A 25905-nucleotide genomic window follows, 5' to 3' on the forward strand; every position below is an offset into this window, starting at 1 on the left:
CAAGTATCTCAAGGAATCAAAGGAAAGAGCAGTTAAACCCTCGCAACTGTTTGAAGTTGTAATCTTAAGATTGTCTGCCCCCTGCTGGTGCAATAAGGGGGTGGTCAGACTTTCATTAAATAGCACATCATGCCCCTCAAGAACAACCAGAGTTTTGTGTTTGAGCCATTTTCTGCCACCACATATACTTGTATAAGGTTATTTTTTTCTTTTTTCTTTTTTCAAAAAAATCTATTTTTATTCAATATAAATGCAAAGTGCCCATCTTATTTTTAGTTTCTGCTGAAAAGACTCAGCACTTAAAAATCATTGCTATAATTAGTAATGATAATAATGACAATAATTCACTTTTACCAGTAGCTGTCAGAGTTGAGCAAGAGTACATCTGCGGCGTTTCGTAGAAGAAGAAATCCCCGATCTGAGAGAAGGAAGAAGTACGAGGTCTCACTCTGCTGCTGTTTTCGTGGACAAAACTTGCGTGAGGATGAAATCCTGCAGTGAAACCCCGTAATTTCCATTTTTGTGTTTATAGACAAATGAAAGCTGATGTCGACATACGTAATGTCTTTAATTTGATACACATTCGTTATTGTCGTTGTTAGTTAAAACTTAGTTTTGTAACCCCGGGTTACCGGCTCCTCATCCGGGTTACTTACCCGGAGGAGGTGACGGACTACAAAACTAACCGTCATCCGTCGACGCAGGACAGCCTCAGGCGAACTTTGACTTAGTTTTTTGTGGGAGTCTGTCTCACTTGTTAGCTCGAAAAATGTTCAGAACATGCGTTTTTGGCCTGCGAAATGTTTCCGGGCGACGACATCTCCTCTCTGCAGCCTCTGCAAGGTGAATTCTTTTGATATTTGTGTTATGTCTTTTTCAAGTAATGTTTTGTCTCGAAGGACACGTTAAAGTAACTGTGCAGCTGATATTAAGTTTTACTTTGATGATCGGGAAACTAACAAGTGTAAAATCGTCCGACAGTGCCTTGGAGACTTCCCAAATTTCTAAATAGAAAACAGAGAAGTCCCATTAACTTCCTATTAATTTATTCTTTCTTAAAAAAAAAAAAAAAATTAAAAATTAAAATTTTAATAAATCATTCACCGTAAACCGGAAGTGTACGGAATGACGTAAGAAAACTTTTACGATCAATTAGCTGAACAAAGGTGAACATTTGTTTGTCAGTTACAATACATCATGCCACTTACATTTAGGATTTATTAGGAAAATAATGGTTTTGATTTAAACACTTGTTTCAACACATTTCACTTTGTTGCCTCTTTAAAATTAATATCATACTTCCCATAATCCCCTGCTGCTTTGCCAAAGGCAGCTAATTTGTCAGGGGTTGCCAAATCAGCCAGTTCCTGATTTTCAGGAAGAGTCCTGAATGGTTCTGTAATTCCTCTCAGGCTTCAGCACAGTCAGGCCCCGCAGCTCGGGATTCCTACCCCCTCCACCCGTCCAGAGACCTCCAGCGCCAAGACCCTGATGGACATCGGGACCCGCCGGATTTTCAACGAGGACCACGATCTCTTGAGGCAAAATGTCCGGCGCTTTTTTCAAGATGAGGTGGTTCCGCACCACACGGAGTAGGTGGAATCACGGTCCCGGGGGTCCCAGGGGTCCCAGGGATCAGCCTCTGTTTGAGTCACTGTTAACATTTCTGGATGCAGAATCACACTCCTACAAAGAGGTGCAAAGTGACCACAAGGCGTCCCTTCTTCCTTGTTCCAGGTGGGAGAAGGCAGGTGAGGTGAGCAGGGAGGTGTGGGAGAAGGCTGGTGAGCAAGGCCTGCTGGGAATAATGATACCAGAGGAGCACGGTGGCATCGGAGGAGACCTGTTCTCTGCTGCTGTCGTGTGGGAGGAGCAGTGAGTTCAGAATCAAAACCGCAGTGAGTCTTCAACATAACCTTTCATGTTTTGATTGACGTTTCGTGTTTGTCCTCCAGAATGTACTCCAACTGCTCAGGCCCGGGTTTTGGCTTGCACTCCGACATTATCATGCCCTACATCAGCAAGTACGGGAGCAAGGAACAAATTGAACGCTACATCCCCCAGATGACTGCTGGGAAGTGCATCGGCGCTATTGCCATGACAGAGCCGGGAGCAGGCAGGTAAGGACTCAAGCATGGATGAAACATGAAAGAAATCAGACTGCACATGTCAGTAACGCGATGTAGCTCTCACGATCTGTTGCTGGTACCTTTCAGTGATCTTCAGGGCATGAGGACGAACGCCAAGAGGGATGGCAGCGACTGGATCCTCAATGGCAACAAGGTGCTGAGTCATAAAAGCCTTTTATCGCACCTCAACGTGAGCTTGAACTCTTCTTCTTATAACCTCTCCAGGTGTTCATCTCAAACGGTTGGATGTCTGACCTGGTGGTGGTAATGGCCGTGACAAACCCCAAGGCGAAGACGGTGGCGCATGGCATCAGTCTCTTCCTGGTGGAGAATGGCACCAAGGGCTTCCAGAAAGGACGCAAGCTGGAGAAGATCGGCCTGAAGGCCCAGGTGCGGCAGCTCGGTGGAAGGTTGACGTCAGGGCGCTGTGATGCTGTCGCCTCACTGTTTTTTTTTTCTCCTTCTTTCAAAGGACACAGCTGAGCTGTTTTTTGAGGATGTGCGGCTCCCAGGTGACGCCATGTTGGGGGAGCTCAACAAGGGATTCTTCTACGTGATGAATGAACTGCCTCAGGTGAAAGGACGGCCCCACCTACTAGATCCATATACCGTTCGTTCTCTTAAACCCGATATCTCTGCAACATTGAAGACACGAATGAAGCTACACTAACAATATTAGCATTATGCTGATTGTAGAATTAGCATTTATTTCACCTTTCAAAAACAACGTTTTCACTGCAGTCAGACATCTGTTGGGTCTCCGGCTTCCTGCTCATAAAGGGAGACACACACCCGTATTACAGGGCAGTTTATATTGGATTAACCTGCTGCCTCCATGTATTTATGTTGACGACACTGACATGTGATGCTCACAGTAACTCGTTTAATCTGATGAATCAGACATTCCAGTCTTCATTCAAAAATCTTTGAATCCAAGAAAAAAAAAAGACATTTGCTACAGCTCGAGCTAATTGTGCAGTTTCAGGGTAAATCTCTTCATTTGTTTGTGCAGGAGCGTCTGGTGATCGCTGGCACGGCAATAGCGAGCTGTGAGTTCATGTTTGAGGAAACCAGGAACTATGTGATGCAGAGGAAGGCTTTTGGCAAGACAGTGGCTCACCTGCAGGTCTGTGGAACAAGTTTTTTCAGGAGTGATGTTTGTTCAATTTGTTGTTTTAGGTGTTTGGCAGCCAACATTTTCAGAGTTTCAGCTGCCTTGTTTGTGCATGTTCTCAGTCTCAGCCACCAAACCACTTTGGTCCTTTTTTCCTGATGATCATGTTCATGTTAAGCATTTTATACCCTGTCCTCCTAGGAGAATAAATATTGCGTGTAATTTTCCCTCCACAGACTGTGCAGCACAAGCTTGCAGAGCTGAAGACGGAGATCTGTGTGGGCCGAGCCTTCCTGGATAACTGCCTTCAGCTGCACGCCGAGAAAAAGCTGGACAACGCTACAGCCTCCATGGCCAAGTTCTGGTGAGAAGGTGTCTTTGTGCTTAGCAGCTTAACAACACACCACGCTGCCGCCATTTGCTGATGTTCTGTTTCTCCAGGTTATCTGATCTCCAGAACAAGGTGGCCACTCAGTGCCTGCAGCTCCATGGAGGCTGGGGCTACATGTGGGAATACCCCATCGCCAAGTAAGTGGTGGATGATATGTATAACAGGGTTTTTGCTTCTATTCCAACGATTCGCTGCAAGTCTCTGTCTTTCCAGAGCGTTTGTGGACTCCCGCATTCAGCCCATTTACGGAGGAACCAACGAGATCATGAAAGAGCTCATCGCCCGTAGCATTGTAAGCCAGAAGTGAGAAATCTGGATGTTTTCATGGTGGTGGAGCACTTTTGGAATGTGAGGTGGCTTGCACAGGTGTTGATAATTCGTTAACTAATGTTGTTGCGCTTGTGAAACGTCAGGTAAGGTATGACTGAATGCAGCTTAAACTGTTCAGATCAGTCAAGTAAGTCTTCCTCTGACAGATTTAAAGGGTGACCAGTAGCTTCTTGTGGCTAATGCTAGCTTTAGACAGACTTTGCTGTGTAGCTGACATCACATTTCCGACTCTTTTCTGCTTCTTCCAAGCTACATTTTAACATTTAGCACCATTGTGAATAAGTGTCATCGTGATCATGATGCAAAAATGACCTAGACGCACTTTAAAGTTTAGAAAATGTGGGAACTCTACAATGCGCAGGCCGTCGCTTCTTTGTCAGCGATGCTTGTCACAGTCGCTTTGCAAGTTGACAGATAAATTCGAAGAAAGATGACAGATTCAAGGTGACACTGAAGCCGTCCTGCCATGGCTGTCCACTTGATGAAACGAATCCAGTTTGCAGTTCACTGTTTTCAATTGCACTGATTTAATGAGAACATTTGAGACAGTTGTAACATACTAATTATTATTTTCTATCAGATTAAAGATTTCTGACATCATTTTATGGCAGATGGTGCCATTTGTCTGCTTTTTTGTCCATACTTATGAGGACCCTCGCAAGGATACAAATGTTGGAGAAATCAACCAAATTTAGTTTTTCCTGCTGCTTCTCTCCTCCTCTACAAAGCTGGCCTGATTGACGAAAAGGGATGGTTTGTTGTCAATTAACGTGCGTTAAAAAGAAGTTTATTTAAGTATACTATTAGTATACTTCTTTTAAAGTAAAAATGAGAGAGTATACTTTCAGTTTACTTTTGATGTACTTATCAGAGATATACGTGACAAAGTTATTCTTTAGTATACTTGGCTTATACTAAAAAGTATACAGGAAAGTATATTTGGCTTGTACTTGAAATTTTGATTGAGATATACTTACTGCAGTATGTTTTACACACTATCTCATGAACTTACATATTCCACAAGTAAATTTGCAGGAACAAGTCAGCTTTGGGGTGGAATAGCTGAGAGTAAATCGTACATGGGTGGAACTGAACTCCATCTTTTATGTAGTGTTATTAACCCACACAGAGGCAGATAAACATTTGTCTGATTTATTTGAGAAAAACATTGACATTTCTTCCAAGGTCTCAGTATTGTGACAGACTTGATACATACTGGCTGCTATTATGAGCCATTACATATTAAGTAAGTAATTAGGTAAGTAAGTAATCTAGCGGTATATTTAAATAATGTAGAAATAGTAAACTTTAAGAATGATGTTAACTTCACTAATAGAAAACTTTAAAGTATACTTGCAGTATAAAAACTATTAAACTAGTAGCTTACTGAAATTTTACTGAGTCTAGACTTCAAGTATACTTAAGTGTCCTTCTCTTTCCTGCAATGTCTTCAGCTGTCTCCGTCACAATAAAGGCAAAAAAAAAAGAAGCTAGAAGTATATAACTCATAAACTAAGAATATACCTGTAAGTTTACTTGTAGTATACTTGCAGTACAAAATAAAACTTGAATGTAAACTAATTGTGTACTCAAGGTTTACTTCTCTTAAACCCAAAGTATATTTTTAATAAACTAAAATTGTTCCAATTTAGTCCCAAGAAGTATTGAAAAAGTACACTTAGAAGTATACTACTAGTACATTGATATTAGTATACTTGCTGCATAAAGTATACTTGTAAAAAATATACTTAAGCTTTACTTAAGTATAAAATGAACTTGAAGTATGCTTCTTTTTCCGAAGGGGATGCAAAACTCGTGAAACAGCATCAGCATCTCCTATGCACAGTTTCATTTCCGCCAGTAGGGGGCAGTAAATGCATGCGCACAGCTGGCAGAGAAACGACTAATGACCAGGCTTCCGTCTGATTCCATCGGAGCACAGAGCAGCTGAAAGCAGCTGTTGAATGTAACTGGACGATTTTGAAGCATCTTTCCTTAGTTTCACTTGCGAGTCATTAATGATAGTGTCTACATTTTCTACTTTTTTACAGGCATCAGTCTAGCTGTAGAGATGAAGTGATGCAGCGTACAGCTCCAGTATCTCAGATCTTTCCATTTAAATAATTGCCATGTAGGATCTTAGGGGGTGCCTCTGAATGCACGGCGTGCCAGTCTGATCCTCTGGTGCTCACGTTTTGCACAAAAAGCCACATCAGTGCCAGCCGAGGAAGCAGGCAGCATCCCCATCGCGTCTCACCTGGAGGGGCAGGAGAGCAGCTACTGCTCACTGATGCGTCCTTCCAGCCCTCCCTTCTCCTCCTACCGCTCTCCCCTTCCTCTGCCCCCCCTTGGCATCACATCCATTTTACCCCCTTCCCTCCCCCCCCCCTTTCTCCATCTCTCCTCAGCAACAGCCACACCCTGGTGCTTCAGCTCTGCACTCATTTCCACTGCGGAGTGCTTGATCCCCCTTTCAGCAAAGCAGCCAATTATGGTGCTGAGACGCCGAAGCCCTTTAATAATGATTAAAGTTCTCTCTCTGGCTTCATGTCAGTGTACACATATGTGTCTTTTTTTTGCACATTTGCACTAAAAAGATGCTGCACAAATTTCACGTTTCATCACAGGGAGGGATTGGCTGGCATATGACAGCCACATAAACCCGATGCGCGTACACTGCCACACTTACGGTAGCTTAATTTGCGATGGGAGGGATCAGAGGGCCCCATACCGCTCACAGTGTCACTACGGCTCTCTTCACTCACAAGGGTATTAGTGCAGCTCAGCAGCTTAAACCTCCAGGTAAGAGCCGAAGCTCTTTGTTTATCACTTTCTGGGCTTCATTGTCGCTAGGACCAGCATGGATGTAGACTTGCAGACATTTTAAACCCAGCTGGAAAAGTTTCTAGAAAAATGTCACTGTGTGTAAATGTTGGCGTTGCTGTCCTCTAACCCTCAGCCGCTGCGAGCGAACGAGCGAGCGAGCGCGTCATGGTGCGATGTGCAGTTATGTGGATTTAGATGTGGGAAAAATCTCCACAGGGGGTCTGTGATTTAACGTGGATGATTTGGGATGAAATTTATTTGTGCATGCGGGGGGAAAAAACGTGTCCTAAACTGCGTTTTGATTTGCGGTGTGTTGCTGTCTTGCCGCGTCCCGGTGCGCGTCGCTCCTGCAGCAGCAGCAGCGCATCAGCCTGCGCCTTTTGTTCTGGTCCACGCCTGTATGGTGCTGAAACCGGCGCTGCTGCCGGCTGTTCGCTGCAGCATAGGGGAGCAGACGAGCCTGCGAGGAAAGGCGGTGAATTGCACACGTGGAGGTGCACATTATATGACCCGTAGTCGTCTGAGTGCACATATATTGGCTCATGTCTCGCCCATGGTCATGGCTTGTGGATATGGGAGTAGCCCGGCTTGTAGTTGGCATCTTGTCTGTTGCCCTTGCAGTCATTACCAGCTTGCATCAGAAAACGGTAGCATGGCTTGCCTTTGATGCACTTAAATTAAAAACACATGCACTGTGCGTATTTTTCATATTGAATTAAGTTAAACTGAACAATTATTCTGTTATAACCAAACCCTGATTCTCCAGCTCTGCAGGCGGTGATGGAAGCCCAGCCCTGATGGGTTGAAATGTCTCCATCTCTACATATTCAGCCACAGATAGGAATCTAGAAATATCCAGACTTCCATTAGGCATGGATCTGGTCCAAACCCGGCTTTCAGTGTCGCCTCGGCCTCCACATGCCGAGGAGAAGCAGGAACCGTAGATTTCCCATGTCTGGATGTGAAAACATTCCCCCATGAAAAGGAATTAACGTTCGCATGAAACTGCTCTCCAGTTTTTTTGTGCTGCACATTCTAGTTGCTGTCTCATAAGACCCCGGGTATGGGCACCACATATAATGAAAACATCACCTTCATAATATGCCGATGATGTTGGATTTTGTGCTGAATCTCAGCTGACATTGAGGCTTTTTTTTTATCTTGGTCAACAGGGCCACTCTTGGTTCATGAGCAGGCCAGTTTTGATTTGAAGCAAATGAGGTTGAAGTGTTCGCAGATTCCTCTTGGGAACGTACGTGTTTGCAGCTCATGTTCAGTAACTTGAGATGCTGTCACAGCGAGGCGTAGTAAACCCCCTCTGCTGGATCAATCAGATTCCATTTGATTTCAAAGTACAATCACTGCGCAGGACTTACACAGTGTGCAGCTCCAACAGGCGGTGACAGAAAATGGCTTTTGTCTCATGGTGCCAGCGACAGGTGAAAAGAAAAATGACCTTCCTCCCTTCTTCCACACATACAGCATATCCATAGCATGAAGTGGAAATGCTAATTAATTCCTTGTCCCATTCAGAGTTAGATTATGTGTTTCTTGGCTCGGGCCAAATGGAGGTTGACAGAGTGCATTACATTGGAGACGTGTGTCAGGTTTCACCTACTTCTCCTGAAAGGACAAGCCTTGATCAGGCCAGATTGGGCTGAGTCTAATCACTGATGGAGTAATTGAAATGACCCTAATCATGAAACAACAGGTTGGGTCTGTGTGTTTACTTGCACAAGCTATGAAAAAAAGAAGATTGTCGCGCACTCCTTATGTCTTCATGTGAATTATCACTGTGTATGTGTGTGAGCCGTACGTTTAGCCACTTTCCAACCTCTTAGAAACCCAATCCACCAGGCGGGAACGTTAAGTACATTTCCCAACGTCAATTCTGGTTAGGTGCACCATCAAAGTCCAGAAACCGCAGAACCACGCTGCGCTCCACTGAAATTGAGACACGCCATGTTGGCTGGTGATTCCTCCTGGGAGGGACTTATATTAGAACAATGTTTGGGCTGAAGATCAGTTTCTGGATTTGCATGCTGTGATGGGTTTTGGAGGTTTTTAAGTGCCGGTGTGCGTTTGCCTACATTCTAGTTTAGCGTCTGTTGCCACGGTCACAGGTGTTTGAGGTCTCAGGATGCGTCTTTGTCCCCTGCTGCTCGTCCTGTCGGAGGTCTTTTGCACTACAGGTGTCTAATGGGAGCTGGCAGAACTGCGCTTTAGTACGTGATTAAGTCTTGACTGTGAGAGGGACCTAATCTAATTCAGATACGTCACAGGAACCAAATGGCCCACTGACCTGCATGTGGAGTGGACCCACACATGCACACTGTCTCAAACACACACCCGCTGTCTTGTGGGAACGAGTCGCCTCGCATTGATTTGTTGAGCAGCGAGGAATAAACTGTCGATGAGGAGTAAATTGAATTAATTAAATTGATTATGTGCATGAGATTTTATGCGCGTCTCCAATTTGGGAATGTGGGAAATTTGAAAAAACCTAAAAACGGCAGGAAAGCTTTTTTTGCTTTTATTAATAAAAGCAAAATGTGCCAAAGTGCACTGGGAGCAGGCTGAATAAATCCTATGTGACACCCATGAACCAGCTTCCTAATATTGCATTCGTGGATGGAAACATTTGCACGGAAACCTGGCTAACGTCTTGCTCAAGGGCTGTCTCTGAACATGCTGTCGCAACACAGGACAGATGGACGTTTACTCGCCAGCTGAAAAAAGCTGTTGCGTTTTGGCAAAAGGTGACAAAAATCTTGCCCTCCGGTTTTTGGTATTGCACCACATTCGAGCGGCACACACAATCTGCAGTCCTGATTTCACTGAACCAGCTGTTAAAATGAAGAAACAGCGGACGGATTCTTGAAGTTTTTTCTCATTGAAGACTCAAGCGTTGAATTTATTGAGTTTGATAAACGCTGTTTATCTGGTGCTGAGATCCATCTGTGACCTCCTCGGTCTCTCCAACCATTCACCCACCCTGCTTGCCCTTGCTTCTCCATCTACGGCTGACTGGCAGCCAGTCTCCCAAACAGGCCCTGACAGCCAGTGTCTCATTTCATTCCTCACGGGCGATGCCCATCGACAGAGAGGACACTCATGCAGGGCATTCTTACACTCAGTAACAAACTCCCTCGGATATTGGCATCCATAATGTTCTCTCTTGTGTCCAAATTTGTGTTGTAACCATGTTAGCTAATCCATGAGGTCAGCGTGATAATGGCAGGTTTGTACACAAGAAGCTGCAGGAAAGTTTATTTCTGAGAGACAAAGAATACCACCCGCCCACCAGCGTGGTTGTACAAGTTGACTTGGCTTGAGCGCAGCAAATCCGCTCCATGTTTGATCCATGTGCCTCAAACTTGCCTCCCTCCCCTCCAAAGCTTTCCTTATTTAGATTGGTTTGCGTGGACGAAAGCCCAACAGCACATTCCAAGGCAAAAATGTGCCGTATGTTCACAAGGAGCTATTACAGGAAGTTTATGCGTCTCTTTTAGCAGGGGTTATGACATATAGCTCGGCTTTAAATCGCGGTTTCACACCCCTAATTGGCACAAGAGAATGCAGGCAAGTGAGCTGTTGACATATCTGGATAATATTAGGGTGTTGTCTGTCGGTGTATGAAGGCAGCTCGGTCCTCAGAGTGGGTTAATCTGAGCAGAGCGCCAAAACTTGGCTGGGGTTTATTGGCTTTGCAGTTAAAGCGTCAAGGAAATTTAGATTGAAATGCATTTTTTTAGACAGACCAAAAAAAAAAACAATTGATGGATTCTTGAGAAAGAAAAGCGGACGCCATTGCAGCAAAATTGAGTAAAAGCGATCAGTTCGACTGCAGTTGCCAGTGACATTGAGCGCAACATGAGTTCTTGAAAATGCATGAAGGAAAAATGAAATTCTCCCTTTTTCTCATCCATTAAAAGACAGAACTATTTTCAGACTTAATAGTAGCCTAAATGATGCACTAGAAGCAGCAGCACGCACAGAGAGTCTGGTCTGGTTTGTCGGACCCTGACCTGGGCCAACAGCGGGAAGAAACCGCTAATGAGCCTTAGCTTCTTCCTGCATGGGCCAGGGACCTCCTGTTAGCCTAGCGTAGCGGCTAAGCCGTGTAGCGCTGCTGAGCCTTCATGATTTCCAGATGTTCAAGCTAAGCAGTGAGATTGTTTTCTCCCCGTCTTTTTGCAAACAGCCGGCTGGCAGCGGTTGCGGGCTAATACATGGGGCGAAGCGCACTGGAGGAATCAATGAGCCTCATTGTTGAAGTCCATGTATTGTCAGAACACACAGACCATATATATCAGATTTCTGCATGCTTTTAGAGAACTTTTTTTTTCTCAATTTCATCTCAGTGTGAGTGTGTTTTTGAGTTGATCCATCAAGGGGAAAGAGGCTGGAATCCAATGGCATGGAAAGAAGTCTGCAGGGATTCAGGGCAGATTGTCTCTCGGGGCCCGTAGCTTCTTAAACGAAACCAGAACATCCCTTTCTTTTACTGCGTTGGTCTGTGTGTGCGTGTGGATGCTTGTGAATGTCCATCTCTGTGCCTGCGTGCATCTGCTCGTCAGGGCTGTATTCTGGATGAATGGAAACCCCCAATCCCGAGGAAGCTCGCACACAGCAGCTCTGTAAAGCCAGTGTGAAACGTAGAAACAGATGGACAGCGTGAATGCAGCGATGGTACATCACGTTCCTGCGAGTCTGTTTTTAACTGGACCGCAGGAACACAGCAGCTGAGTGTGTGTGCAGAGGACCTCCTGGCCTGCTTCCAGGAAGGGTTTTTACTATGACCGCCACTGAATGGGTCTGAAGAGGGACTTACCAGCAAATCTAACATCCTCTCTCAGACATGTAGCAGCCAGAGGAGGATGAAGAGAGATGAAGGATGTAATTTAGGGCAAATCCACCAATAAACTGCGGCTTTGCGGAGTTGTGTTTACCCAACGTTTCACTCTGATCAGTTGATTACTCAATTAGTTGACAATCTTGACCTGAAGGTCATTGTTCATGTCGTTTCTGAAGCCGTTCTCTGGCTCCAGGCTGTCTAATAGGAAGATTTTTCCTCTCTTCCCATCATTGCAAATCGAAAAACTTCATATTTTAGACGAAATGCAAAACTGATGACATTCCCATCAGCCTGTATGTTGTGTTTAGTACTCATTTGTAAACGTCAGCATGCTAACACGCTAAACTAAGACAGTGAAACACACTTGCTAAAATGTCAGCACTTCGTCACCGTCCTTGTGTACGTGTTAGCATGCTCATGTTAGCATTCAGCTCAAGCGCAGCCTCCCAGAGCTGTTCGTGGCTTTGTGCAATTTATTTTGAATACAGTCCACACAGTCTGACCCTAAACTATGCTGCAGAATGAATGCTCATTTCCTCTGCTGCCTCACTCGAGCGATAAGCGAATGTAGCGTCAGTGGCGTTTCACAGCGTCAGCACACTGCCTGACCTGAATCCACAACTTCATATTACACAGCAGTGAGTTTCTCATTCACAAGTGTCCTCCTCTCCGGGCTGTCTGTGTTGTTTTGGGTGTTGACTGTGCCCACCGCCCCATTGGGACTGTGAAGGGCCCCCCTCACCACAGCAACCCCTGCCATGGAAACCAGCCCCTCAAAGGAATGACCCTTTTGAGTCGCGTAGCTGTGAAGCTCTCCCTCGCTCTGCAGTGAGAGGATACAGGAGGGGAGAAAACAGTATTCACACATTTTTCTGCTCCCTCTTCTTCCTCATGTTCTCCTCCTTTGCTTCATTTTTTTCAATTCCCTAGTTGGCACACAACCTTTGACCCGACCGCACGCAGCCCTACAAAAGAAAAATACCAGAAACTGGGAATCATTCCTTCTTTTATTTTAAATTCCTCCTCTATTTGATGCCGTTTGCAGCATTCAAGGGGCCGGCTGTGTTGAGCCGACGCTGACGTTCAGCTGATGTGTGACGGGGCGCTGTCCAGTCCAGTGGAGGTGGGGTGGGTCGCCTCATTAAATCAAAGAGCATAAATCCTGCTGGAAAAAAGGAGCTGATAGCTTTATTCCGGAGCGTCAACAGATGTTTGTGAATGGCCTCTGGGGAAGGAAAGTGCTCCTCTTTTTAATGCTGACAATAGCTGGTGATTCACTGGAGGTAAACTTGAGCTCACAGGCCCAGACTGAGCCCAGATCTGTAGCTGACAGCATGATCCAACCATAGATATGTACAAAACAGGCTGCTTTAGATGGGCTCTTTTCCTCTCATTTAGCGTGTTTAAAGTATTTAGGCAAAGTAGTCTGTAAATTCCTTTAATAATGAGAAACACTCTGATGGAAATAGTCATAAAGCTTTTAAGTTATTTTCCCTAGTGCATCTCTCTCATATGCCAACTGTAGCCCCTGTTTCCTTGTAAACTTTTATGTTCAGTGCTCTATGTATTGCTTTTATAGACTGCACAGCAAGTGGCCAATCGGCTCGATTTCTTGGCCTCTGAGGTGCAGCAAACCTGTCTTCTGTGCCTTACCTCTGCATCAACAACGCCTGGCATTTTTCATGCAGAAGTCGAGGAGCCAAAGTTTAACTATGGCAGAGGGAGAAATCCTGCAGAGCTGCGAGTCCATAGATTACACGGACAGTGTTGTAGAAAATATCTGGTTTCTGCTGTTTCCTATTGTTATTCTTGAAGTCCTTGTCGATACCAGCATGTTTTTTCCAACTGCGTAGTCCAAACATTACGAACATGGACTTCAAAGCTGCATCACTCTGCGTGTGTGTGATGTTATCTCTGTTGCTGTCTCCGCTGAGAGCACGAGGCCCGATCGCTATCGCCCACTACTGTCTCTGCAGGCTTGTTTCAGTGTTGCATTACATTTAGGCTTTTGAGTAAAATCAGCAGAAATATGTATAGAAAGGCTGCAGCAAAAAATAACAGAGGAGCACAATCTGAGGCTCGGTCTGTAATTAGCCGTTTCTCTTGCAAAATCGCTGCTGTTTAAAGCCACCAGCTTTTCCCAGTTCTTTTGTCCGCGCGCCATGGGTTGCTGATTATTGGTCTTGTCTCTCCCGAGCCTCCTTTTCCTCAGCTCACCTATCCCCTTTGGGGAAACAGGAGGAGCGGGAGACCCCCTGCAGATCTGCGTATCCACATTCAAATGCTAATCCCCTACCATCTGCTTTCTACCTCTGGGGGAGGCTACACGTGACGCCTCCTTTCCGTGCTCACTGCATGGAGGAATATCTCTGAGCTCCTTGTGCCCCGAGGGTTTGCCAGGCTGATTGCCACCTCTGCGCCCTAATCGAGGCCCGCCGCACCCCCCTTTAGTCCTTTTCTTTCCCTCGCCCCTTTCTCCAAACAGGGGTCATCCATAGAGGAAGCTAAGAAAGAACTTAAAGAAGTTACCCCCTCTATCCAGGGGCAGTGGACCTCAGCATAATAGACCTCTTTTTCTGCCTGACCCCTCGCATCGCCTGGTCAAAGAGGCTTCCGGGCAAATGAGTTAATCACCGCTGGTGCAGCGTCGTAGGCTGTTTCACAACTGCCAGCTGATGAAATGAAGCAGACGTGATTTACAGGCAACTTCAGAACTGCTGGAGTTCGGCTCCCACTCTTTTGAGTGGGAACGCTTGTCAGGCTTGGTTCTCCGAGCGGCTGCGCCTCAACTGGAGTGTGTGTGTGTGTGTGTGGGATTGTGCTTGGATTTGCAGCTCCGGCATGACATAATAGAGTATATTTTGGCTGTCACTGCTGGAAGTTCCACTTCTTGCTTTTAGCCTGTATTTAGAATTCCTTTCTCTCTTGAATATTATATATATTGTGTGAAAATAGAGGAAGCCACAGTTTGGCTATCGTTAAAAAATCATGGTGGAAAACTGCTGTATATATGCAGTAATTTGGTCTGTTGGGTACCAGTCAGGCCTTGTGGCAGTTAATTATGTCGCTGTCCAGAGAAAACCTCTATCATTGGATGGTGATTTATAGATTTTGAGGATTCTGAGGGATTCAGAACTTAACTTGAGCCACAAGTAATCATGAAAAAAGTCTAAATGGCTCCAGAGTGAAAACATTTCTGCCCTGATAATTAGGAACAAACACAAAACTCAAAACATTTCCCACCACAGATCAGATGAAGACTCAGCAGAGGGGCAGATACAAACAGGACAGTAAACAGTCCCGCCAGCCTTTATCTCCCCATATTGTCACCGCTAATTCAACACAGCTCCACGTGTTTTTGAAACCCGGAGACACGGAATGCATTTTATCAGCAGTAGCTCGTATGTTCTCAAGCCCAGCTATTTCCTGCGCTGGGCAGCGTTGCGTCAACAGACGTGAAGCAGTTGTGATCTAAACCGCAAAGGCACAGAGCTGGATCTTCAAGACTTTAATCTGTATTCACATCTGAGTAATGAAAACACAAAAGCTGCGTCTGGCCGAGCCTGCCCTGCATCACTCCGTCTACGTGTGACTGTGTCTGCATGCCGCTCTGTTTTTGTGCATGTGTGTGAATTCCTGCCTGTGTGAGTATGTGCTTGCATATGTGTGTGTCCCCCTTTGCGTAAAGCCAAAGTGACACCCAGTCAGCTGCGTTCTAGACGATGTCACTCTGCTGCAGAGCTGATGGATGCACTGCGAATGCTGATGATGCACTGACACCAGCGCTGCTTGATGTCCCCCTCTGACAGATGAACTTACCTGCGCGGAGGTTCAGTTTGTCTTTCTGGCGCTCTGTCACTCCGGCTGCGTCATCACTTTTGCCGGACAGGAATAAGAAATGATTCCCAACAGGAATTCAGACCTCAGCTGTAATAGGTTGTGTGTCTAACTTCTGATTTTGGCTCTCCTGCGAAGATTTCTTTTTAAAAAGTGCTTGTGTCGACGGGGGTTTTCTGAGGGAAAACCCGTTTTAAACAGTACGCGTGACCTTGTGAAGTAACCTGATACCTGATGCATGCAGGTTAATAAAAACAGGTTCCTTTAAAAGATGCTCAATGCCATTTGCGACTCCACAGTTTACCAAGCTTTTTATCTCCCACTCGATCACAACCAATGAAGAGCTCCGCCGCCGCAGTCCTTGGGTCTGACTTCTTCATTTGACTTTGTTTCCCGATGGAGCCGTAGCCATAGTGACTCATCTCAGTGTCATGGAAACAAAGCACTATCATTGCAGCGGCGGCAGCAGCCTCCGGAGCCCCGCAGAAACCTGTAGCCCACACAGCGTCACCAGCCACGCACTAAAACGATGACCTGGTTTAAAGCGTCACCGCGCACCCTTTGTGAGGCATTATTTTAATCACTTTTCACGTCTTTCAGCGGGGCACAGAGGCAAATATGACTTTACAGAGGCCACAGAAATAATCAGGCATGTCCTGAGCCGCCGTCGGCTCCAGGCTTGTAAGTGTCGAGCGAGTTAATGAAGAATGACCTCACCGTAAAGTCCCTCAAGTGCATGCAGTCATTATCGCTTCACCGATGTCAGTGCATTATACCTGCTCTTTATTCTTAATAACACCAGCTTCATTCTTCACTCCATCCTCTTTTGTTAATGGACCCCCTCCCCTTCCGACCCCCCTCATCTGCTCATATTATTGCCCCCCACCCCCCCCGCATGCCATCCATGCTCGCCTCCTACTCTAACCACATTGCTGTATCATTTCCACTAATAGCGTGCACTTAGAGTTCGGGAAGGTGAAAAGCACTGCGGTGATGCTTCTTCCTGTCGTCAGGAGAGACATGGAAGGATCGTTCGATCGGCCATGTTTGCTATCAAGTTGCTGTTTAAAAGGCGTCCTGTTTGAGTTGATTGAAGAGTCGTGTTGTGTCTTCCACATCATCACTCATCCAGAGGCTGTCAGCCTCTTCAGCGCTTGATGCTTTTTCTTCCATTGTTGTGGTTCCTTTTTAGAGGGACATGCGTTTTTTTAATTATTCTACGCTGCCATTGTTTTCCATGCATTTCCACACAAAACGAAAACGATGCAAAACAACCGCGAGCGACGCAGTATGTGGCGGCCTTGTGGGGGGCCTTTTGCAGAAATGAATGGAAATCAATAGCGGCTTTTAAATGGTGGGAAGAATTACACCCTTAAGTCAATATGAAAAACTATTCGTCTGGTCCTTTTTAGTAGCAGCCGAAGATTTGTTTTCAATTCAAAAAAGAAGTGAAAACATCGCACATTGTTATTCATTTATCATGAGGGTGTTGCTCGCAGTTTTTCCCCAGTTGGGGCAGCCAAAAAAATCAACATCATCTCTGTTCCCGAGCCTCCAACCATGACTCATTCTTTTTTTGGAGGAGAGGGATTGGGAGGAGGAGGGGAAGAGTGCCGGCTTGCTTGTTCTGGATGCTTTACTGACAGGGCGGTTTCCCATGCCTTGCCTGAATGACAGAGTTGCCCCATAAGACTTGACAGCTGTTGACTCCAGCTCTGGGACGTGTTTGTCTCTGTTTGTTTGTCAGTTATTGGTGTTTACACTCGGCAGCGTGGAGCTGCGTGTTCGCATGGCGGGCCAGTGACCCGCCAGCCCGGGATGTGGGTCTCTGCTGACGTCTTTCTGCGTGTTGTGTTTGTCACCAAGTGCTAATTTGTATATGCAAGTGCTAATTTACCATATTTGAATGCATACTGCATCTGTGTTCGCTTGGTTCATGCGCGGCCGTTGTGTGTGTGTGTGTGTGTGTGTGCGCTGTTGTGACATCCTCCTCCACTGCAGTGTGAAGTCCTGTGCAGCTGGCCCACCCTCCTCCCCTGCCTCTCTCTGATGACTTCCAGAAACTTCTGCTCTTCACTCAGTCTCAGTGACACGTGTGTCCTCTCAGCAGCTCGGCGGGGCCATTTCTGCTGCTCTCTCTCCGGAGAAACAGCCCAACATCTGGACTGAAACGTCATTTGGCGAGCCTTGCTGATAGTCCAGTGTTAAATGTGCCGGTGTTTAGATGGAAATTGTGTTGATTGTGAGAGTTATGACAAATTATGACAACTAAAACCCTGCGGAATAGGCCAACATGTGTGTACTTCCTCCTCCTTCCTGGGTAAAAGTGCTTGAACAGCAGGAAGACGACCAGTATCTTATATTCACCTCTGTCCACTAGACCTGTTTTCATTCCGCTGAACTCTAGCTGTCCTCCTCTAGAGCTTCACCACTCTAAACCCCAGCGTCTGACCACTGGTGCCCAGATCTCAGTGCTCCCTGTGTAGGTGCTAATTTAGAGCAGATGGCACGTGGACGCCAAGGCTCAGAAGTCCCGTCAACAGGAAATGGCTTAGGAACAGGGACATCCCTGCCACAATTTGCAGCCGTTTACCTTACCATGCTGGTAACCTGCCCTTTCAGTGATCCACTGCAGAATGATTAGAAACACAAATATCAAACATGCAAACATTTATGTACGACTGTTTCGGCTCTTTTTATTCTCATTTTAATTGCTGTGCACTCAGTGTCGGTGTGAGTGCATTGTCTCTGACCTTTGGAGTCTCCTGCTTATTCTTTGTTTGCTTTGCTGCATATTGACGCCCTGCAGGTGCAAATAAGGATCACACAATCCAACAGCTGGGCTGCGGTTTCGAAATGAGAGAATGAGCACCTGAGGCCAAGGTTTTAGAACAAAGGTTTTCAAATTTTCAGAATGGCAAAGATGATGCATGAGCTGAACAGGGCAGGCACATGCCAGTGTTCAAGAAACGACAAATTAACACTGAGCAGGACACAGATATGAGCCTCACATTTTTAGATCCGGCGTGACTTCCACTTTCTAGAAAACGTCCCTAAATCAGGTTGGATGTCTACAAAACAAGCAATTTAAAGACAGCACCTTGAGCTCTGGCTGCTTTGTGACAGCCATTTTTTGCTACCTTGTCTCATTTTGTACAGTAAAAGATTGAAAGGTCAGTAGAAAAATGTAAATAACCGCCAGCTGCAGCCCTTCTGTGCCGCTTCTCTGCTTTTTCTGCCCGCTGAAGTTTTACGAGGGGAATAGAGAGGGCAGTGTTCCCTGTGAGTAAAAGGCATGTTGTGCTTTTTCCATGGAGTCATGTGGGATCTCGTACAGTAGCCTGTGTTCGAGTTCAGCCCAGGGTGTAGGGACGACTTCAAAGCTCACGGCTACACCCTGTGGTTAGTGTAAAGCCGGGCGCACGCGAGCTGACGCGCTCACCCACATATGCACACAACACTTGCACACAGCTGACATATACGCCACGCACTCCACGCTGTATTGTAAAGCAGGCACACGCCCACAGGCAGACGCAAGAATTTATTTAAGTCCGTAAAAACAGTCGACTGTGTTCTCACCCCTGAATTCTCCCACAGTCATAGCGTCCGTCGCCTCTGCCCGCTGTAAAACACACGCAGTCACTCCACTTCCTGTCTGCTTCTTTCTCCTCAAATCACGTCTGTTTTAAACGGGCCTCTCTGAGGCACATTTCACATTTGAGGAATTTCCTGTGTTCTGCTTATATCAGGGCGGAATGACAGTCCAAGAGTAGCACGCACACACACACACACAGGCCATCTTTAGCCTGTCAGCGTGGGAGGGTGGGTGTGTGCATGCATACAAATGTGAGTGATGAGACAGTATGCATCCCTCACAGGCTGTCTTGCTGGGTGGCAGAAAGGAAGGATCGCTTTCCACCCATCACAGTGATCCAGTGGTGGTCCAGCCGTAGCGTTTGAAGACTATTGGACATTCCCATTCGCATGTGTGACCGGTTGTGTTTTCAGTCGCGTTATGAATGGCAAGCTGGTCGTTGAGATGATGCGACGCCTCACTCTTGGCAAATGAGCAGCCTGCTATTTGCTTCTTGGCAGTTACGAAGCTGTACTTTCGCAAACCACTTCGGTGTTTGTGCGCTGAAGTGCCTTTCACGAGCCTCGATGCAGTCGCCCTCGACGCTCGAGTGGCTGCGTTGTCAGAGAATTGTGTCATCAAATGAACGGTTTCTTTTACTGAAACATTGATGGGGTTGAGTTCATCTCATGTGTTATTCTGTTCTGCCTGTAAATGCACTCTGTAGCATTGTCACCTTCTCTGTGGAGAGTCATTTTCAGATGTAGAGATGTTCTGCCCACGCCATTACACGTTCATGAACAACAGCCACTTTAAACACCCGCTGAGGAGCACAGGAAGTGATCACATTTTACATTCGCAGCAGGAGTTTGTGCGCAGATCAATAAAATCATGACAGGAAGCAAAGATGGAAGCAAAATTAGACGTCCTACTCCATCCCTCCTACATAAGAGGATTTTGTCAGCCGGATGAGTAGGTGGAGGTTCAAGGTCCTCCAGCACCCCTGAACGCGTCACTGTATTTTAAGATGAAAGCTCTTTAAATTAGCTCTTGAGATTAAGGCTGTTCAATAGTTTGCGATCTAACTAATCTTTAACCCCAAATCTTCCATCTGATCCGAGTCCACAGAATCGTCACTGTCACTGACAGCAGTCGTTGGCTTGGTCAGAAGTCAGAAGCACTTATCACACACTTGGCATATTCTTTTGATTTAGTATCTCTTTAATTATCTCGTAACCCCTTTGCAGGATCCTTTTGGGGAGAACATGTAGTATTATTACTGTGTGTTTTCAATTACAGTAGTATTACTTTGTTTTATAGTTACATAAAAGTTTCATTGGCTGGAAACAGAATTACAGCAATTTTCACCAAAAATGAACTGCAGTGCTGTGCTGGGCTCTGCATGTCCGTGTGCAGAGGGGATGGAGGAGATCAGCGTCCGCCTGGTCCAGGAAAGGAAAAATGACTTCATCCAATAATCAGAAATAACCTTCACTGGTGATCGATGGCATATGAATGACATGGCCAACTGAACCTGAGACAGACGAGTGGCTGCTAACATTTGAACAGACAGGCAGATCAGCTCGGATTTGGGTAATTAGATTTCCACGGCCTTAAATCTAATTTGCAGTTTGTTTTCAAGTCAACAACAAAACAAGCAGATGCCACTGCGTTTTCCGGCTTTTGAAGCCAGATGGAGCAGTTGTGGGAGCTGGACATCAGCCTTGAGCTCATACATGCTGTAGTTGTCAGAAGAAAAAGTAAGAATGCATGCACCCTGATGATATCATAGTGATGTCATCAGGGTTATCTTGAATTTAGGTCACCTCTCTGGCTCTCTGGATTTGCTCTGATGCCACGCTTGACATTTAGCTGTATTTGTTTAGATTATTTTCCCCTTTTCCACCTAGTTGTCCCGAAGCGCTGACCCTAATCTTTAATCAATATCTGCATTCGCATCCGCTGCTCTCTGCTCTCTCATAAACCACGGCGGTTCAGGTCCTAAAGCAGAGCATTAATGCCACTTGTGTTCTATGACGCAGCGCCCCTGAAGCCGCCGCTGTTCTCAAGCACCTGCAATAAGTTTGCCCGATGCTGCATTTTTTTAAAACGGTTGAGTCATGCTCGCAGAGGGGGGTCTGACGAGATAGCAGCTCAGGAGACGGCTTTTTGGACGTGATGATACACCGGCAAGTCTGGGTTTCTCGGCTGAATGAATTCCAGTATTAGTCAGCATCAGTTTGTTTTCCTGAAGAAGCAGGTGATGCATAATTTGTTACCCTTGGTACTACAGTAGAAACCACATTGTCCAGGCTTCTCATCAGCCTCGTATCATGCGGTTTGGGGGCTATTAAGCTGTAAAGACTTCATCGCTTCTTCTTGATTTGACAAGTTGTCTCTCTCAAACAACACATCAAAATGTGGATGAAGGGGCCTGCGCAGATTACACCCAAGCCTACGATGATCTGTTCAGCTAATCCTGATCATAGTGAGTTGGCTGTGCCCCAATCTCGCTGCTGGGGGAGCAGGCGACAACCGGCTATAGTGATCAACCCACACCCGCACTCCCAATACTGCAATGAGATTGACCTACCTTTTAATATGGGATTAGACAGGCGGTTTTATTGTAACCCGGGAGAAGACATCCCGTGATAACCAAATGCACCTATGTTATGAAAGAAAGTGATGAGATCTGCCACTGGAATGAACCAAATTTACTTGTGCGCAGTGGAAAATCGGCTTCTTCGGACTGTAAGCGATGTAAATGTAAGAAAAGTAAGACTTCACATGGAAATTTGCCGAACTCTTGTACTGCAGCGCGGCCTGTTTAGCAACACCTGTGTGATGTTTAACTGTCCATATGTCCCGCTCAAACGCAGGGTAAACATGGCGTGTAATCCGGTGATGGCGAGTTCAGCCTGCTGCCGTGTCTGTTGACCTTTGGGGTAGTGGAAGAGTGGCGTTAGCGCGACTAGCATCTGCTTTCTGGCAGCGGAGGCTGAGGGGGGATTAGATGTTAGCATCCATGCTAGCTGGCTCTGCAGCCTCGCTCTCTAATCAGTGCTGGCAAAAGGCCTCCCTAAAGCCGGCTGGTGTTGACAGGACTGTCTGCGCCTCTCTGAGCTCTGGGTCCCTCCCTCCCATGACACCCAACCTCCCCTTCTTTCGCCTTCCTCCTTATCGCCCATCTCTTTGCTGTTACTCAAAGATCCACACTCCCAACAGCAGCGCCTGCTTCCTCATGAGCCCTGAAACTTCTCAACAAACGTGATAATTGAATATTATCTCTTAATTCAATTTGACGGCAGGATTATTTCTCTGCTGCCATGTTAAATGTCTCATTTGCTTTCTTCAAACCTGATGCAGTCCCCGATGTTGACAGGTTGATTACAGTCTTACACTGATGGCTCTGTCCGCCCCCCCGAAACAGGACAAGCTAATGATGGGACTGAGACAGGATGTGATGTGGGATGGAGGGAGCAACGCTGGTTTGCTCGATTCCTTTTCTCTTCCTCTAATTTTTCAAGTGGTTTTGGGAACTGTATGGCTTTGTCCTCGATGATTCAGCCTCACATCAACCTCAGTGGTCAGCGTGAGGTTTGGCCATCGTGTCAGGGAGTGTCTCTTGAAATCAGTCTGGTCATCCTGGTTTGTTTTCGTGGGTTGATTTCTTTCCTTCATAAATGATAGGTTCAGAAGGATATGTATGTTAATACAATACTAACATGCCAAAGTCATATATATTGGTCATTCTGGCATTGGATGAAAACCTAATTTTGTGGTATAGACCATCAGTGTTCGCAGCTCCACTTTTAATGATGAAACGTGACTCCACAGTGGTCCAGGGTTAAGCCCAAAGCTAACATGATGCTAAACAAATTGAGCGGGCCTCTTCATCGCAGCCAGGAAACGCTGTCCATGACGACTCCAAAAGCAGATTTTGTACTAAAATCCCATAAATTTGGAAGCTACACACTTGATTTCCTCCCTCGTGGCCAGTGTGGAGAGGAAGAATGATTCCAATAATTCCAGTGACTAACGATCAACACGTACGCCATCTAAATGTAAAAAAAGAAACCCTTGTTTGTTTTGACTTTGTATGTTAATTTCTCCAGCCGTCCAAATTTGCACTCATTCATTCTTTTGATTTGTCTGCTCAGCTCGTAATTTCTGTATTTATTCACAACTTTGACAGTCGTAGCGCTGCGAGTGATGGATAGTTAAAGACTGGGCCTGTCGTGAGCTCCTGGACTATAAATATATTTCATTTCATGTGGTTTGAGGTTGGAGTAATGAGCAGGGAATTAGGCTTTCAGCGCTCACTGCTCCCGAGCTGCATGCTCTTGCTCTGCTCGTCTGGCCTCTGCAGTCTCTTTCTCTCTCTCTCAGCCTCTCACTCAGACCCTCTTTTCCCCCCTCGTTCCCCCTCTCTGCCTTTGTTTCAGTGCTGCCGCTGTAGTTGGCCATGCCTGCAAATGAGCACCAGGACAGGGCAATTATTCAGCGTGGGGCAAGCCCTCACACCCCCTCCTCTGTACACACACATACATGCTCCACTCGCTGTCATGTGCAACTGTTTCATGCATTCATAATATGAACGTCTTTGAGCAAAAGAGCAGGATTTTCTGGATGAGATGCACATGGGGGGGAGAATGAAATTTTCTTGGATAGAGATTTATCTTGGAGCTGCGTTCCCTCGGGGTGGGATGAGCTTCATATCCCTTCCACACATGAATGACACATGCACACAAACATACACACACATTTCTTGTGCTCAGACATGGCAAAAACCCTCCCATTCCCTCCCCCACTATCCACCCCTCCCCAGCGTAACGGAGACACTGGTTTGGTTGCAGAGTGTGTGCTGGTGAAGGGGAGCCGAGGGGCGGGGGGTGGAGGTCTGTGTGAGACAGCATGCCGGTTGGCTCGGTGCGTGTGTTTGTGTGAGCTGCAGCAGTTTGCTTGCCGGCTCCGCTCCCCGGCGAGAAAGCATCAGCCATCTCTGTCAGTGTGGCGCTGTCCCTGCGACTCCTGCTCGCTCGTTTTTCTGACTCTCATCTTTTTTTTTTCTCCACTCTCTCTGCAGAAGCCGCTGCCTTGCCCCCCTCCCCAATTGTGCACTCTTCACAGACAAAAAGCTGGAGTATCTGCCCTTCCTTACCAGGTAAGACGTTGTCTTTTTTCCTTTGAGACCGAAGCAGATCTGTTGGATTGTTTTTGTTGCTGTATTGGCTCGAAAATGATGAAGACTAAATTGGGACATGAGCAGTAAATATGAGGGATATTAGCATTAATAGCTTGAAAGGGAAATCTGAATTCCTCCCCTTTTGTTGGGGGGCAAAGTGCTCTTTCGTTTCTGTTTCAGTTTCTTCTTCTGCCCAGAGCGTCTCCAATCAGATCCTCTCCCCTTTGTTTGCAGAGATTCTCATTATTCAGGATATTTGCTGCTGACATTTTCAAGCAACTGAGTGAAAGAGCTGGTGTGGTGATAAGCCAGCGGCTGCTTCTCTGCTCTGGTGGACTTTAGTCTTTGTGACGTATCTCGTCTAGACGTCGCTGATTATTCAGCCAGAGGGACGACACAGTTCACCGTGAGTGTGCCGCCACTGCTGTGTGTGCGTGTGAAAATATAAATCAGGGATGTAAAGCCCTGAAATGATGGCGATTGGGATGCACGTAGAGGCTGAGGCTGCGATGGCATGTGGCCGTTGGCGGTTAGCGACTCATAGCCAACAGATTGTTGGTGGTTTCTGGGTGGGAGTGACACCAAGCTGAGCGAGACCGCAGGACATATTACTCTGCCTGTCAGCGTCGGCAGAGCCGGCTGTCACAAGTTTGCTCGGTCGGGTTTGGATGTGAGCAGGTGGCGAGGGAGTGATGAGACGCAGACTCTGACTCCCCGTCTTTACCCCCTTTTCTCCCTCCCTTTATTCTCCTCTTCCCTCCCACTCTTGTTTATCCCTCCCTCTGCGTGTTCCTGCCTTTATCTGTTGCGATCCGTCATCTCTCGCCCACTCAGCCTCGCTTTTCTGTTTGCATCAGGATTGATCGGGCCCATTTGTACTTTTCTGATTCCATTCAAGGGGGACAATAAACATGAAAAAACTTTGTTTCATCCTCAATAACTCTGAAAAGAAATGCATGTAAAATCTGAAAATGAGCTTTGATTTTTCCCTTCATTTCACGGGGGACAGTTTGGCACAGGGAGGATGTAGTGATGGACAGTCTATGTTGCGAGAGGGACATTGTTGTTCCATTCTGCTTCCTAACCCCTTCCTGTCACTTCACAGTACATGTGTTTTTATCTATGACTGTGCTAGAAGTCACCACGGCGTCCATCACATCTCCAGCGACTTGCCCCGACCTCACCTCCAGCCCCTCTCCCTCGATCTGTCTCCGTCTGCCTGCGTGGTTGCTGGGCAGCTCTGAGGCGAGCTGTCCTTTCCTGGGAACCAGCTTGGAATGACACGCCATGGCGTAGGAGGGGAGGACGAGGGGGCAAACGCACCCTCTCCCTGTCCCCTTTTTTTGGGGGTCACAAATGGAGTCCTGTCCCCGCATTCGCCCTCCTCCTCTTTCGCTTTTTCCCTGCGTCCCTCTCCCAGTTCTGCTCAGCTCGTGCCCTCGCAGCGAGGTCGTTGCTTGGCGCGGAGGTCGGCAGAGCGGTCGGTTAACCAACTGTTGCCGTGCTCACAGGGCAAAACCAGTGGGAGGAGAGGGACATTGTTTCGGAGTCAAAATCGCCCCTGGTTCAACTACCGGCATTCGAAATGTAATGGAGATAAATGTAGGTGTTACAGAGATGCCAAGTGTGAAAAAGAAGAGCATTGTTTCTGTCAGAAATGC

General features: G+C 46.4%; 2 protein-coding genes across 14 annotated transcripts in view; both read left to right on the top strand.

Annotated features, from left to right (window-relative positions):
• Positions 1 to 694: 694 nt before the first annotated feature.
• On the top strand, positions 695 to 24210 carry acadl (acyl-CoA dehydrogenase long chain). 2 transcript variants are annotated; one of them, XM_070993922.1, is made up of 12 exons: positions 695 to 843; positions 1413 to 1592; positions 1738 to 1875; positions 1956 to 2120; positions 2217 to 2283; positions 2355 to 2519; positions 2602 to 2703; positions 3142 to 3255; positions 3480 to 3607; positions 3685 to 3771; positions 3848 to 3982; positions 24146 to 24210. In XM_070993922.1, the coding sequence occupies exons 1-11, from the start codon at positions 770 to 772 to the stop codon at positions 3939 to 3941; spliced, it is 1314 nt and encodes a 437-aa protein (XP_070850023.1). In that variant the 5' UTR covers positions 695 to 769; the 3' UTR covers positions 3942 to 3982; positions 24146 to 24210. The 2 variants fall into 2 exon arrangements, with proteins under 2 accessions (XP_070850023.1, XP_070850022.1); XM_070993921.1 differs by lacking the exon at positions 24146 to 24210 and having other exon boundaries at positions 3848 to 4573.
• The window catches only part of LOC139351974 (microtubule-associated protein 2-like), a 31089-nt gene continuing 29273 nt past the window's right edge, over positions 24090 to 25905 (top strand). For all 12 annotated transcript variants that reach the window (XM_070993911.1, XM_070993910.1, XM_070993909.1 and 9 more), the window contains exon 1: positions 24090 to 24223. The gene's annotated coding sequence lies outside the window, so the exon portion shown is untranslated. The remainder of the gene's footprint in view (positions 24224 to 25905) is intronic.

This window comes from Chaetodon trifascialis, chromosome 24 (genome assembly GCF_039877785.1).
Source record: "Chaetodon trifascialis isolate fChaTrf1 chromosome 24, fChaTrf1.hap1, whole genome shotgun sequence".
Classification (NCBI taxonomy): Eukaryota; Metazoa; Chordata; class Actinopteri; order Chaetodontiformes; family Chaetodontidae; genus Chaetodon; species Chaetodon trifascialis.

Excerpts from the sequence above, each read along its gene's own strand:
- acadl (XM_070993922.1), top strand. The coding sequence starts at position 770 with ATGTTCAGAACATGCGTTTTTGGCCTGCGAAATGTTTCCGGGCGACGA. Across the intron at positions 2,121-2,216 it reads ACAGAGCCGGGAGCAGGCAG|TGATCTTCAGGGCATGAGGA; the intron begins GTAAGGACTCAA and ends GGTACCTTTCAG. Across the intron at positions 2,520-2,601 it reads AGATCGGCCTGAAGGCCCAG|GACACAGCTGAGCTGTTTTT; the intron begins GTGCGGCAGCTC and ends CTTCTTTCAAAG.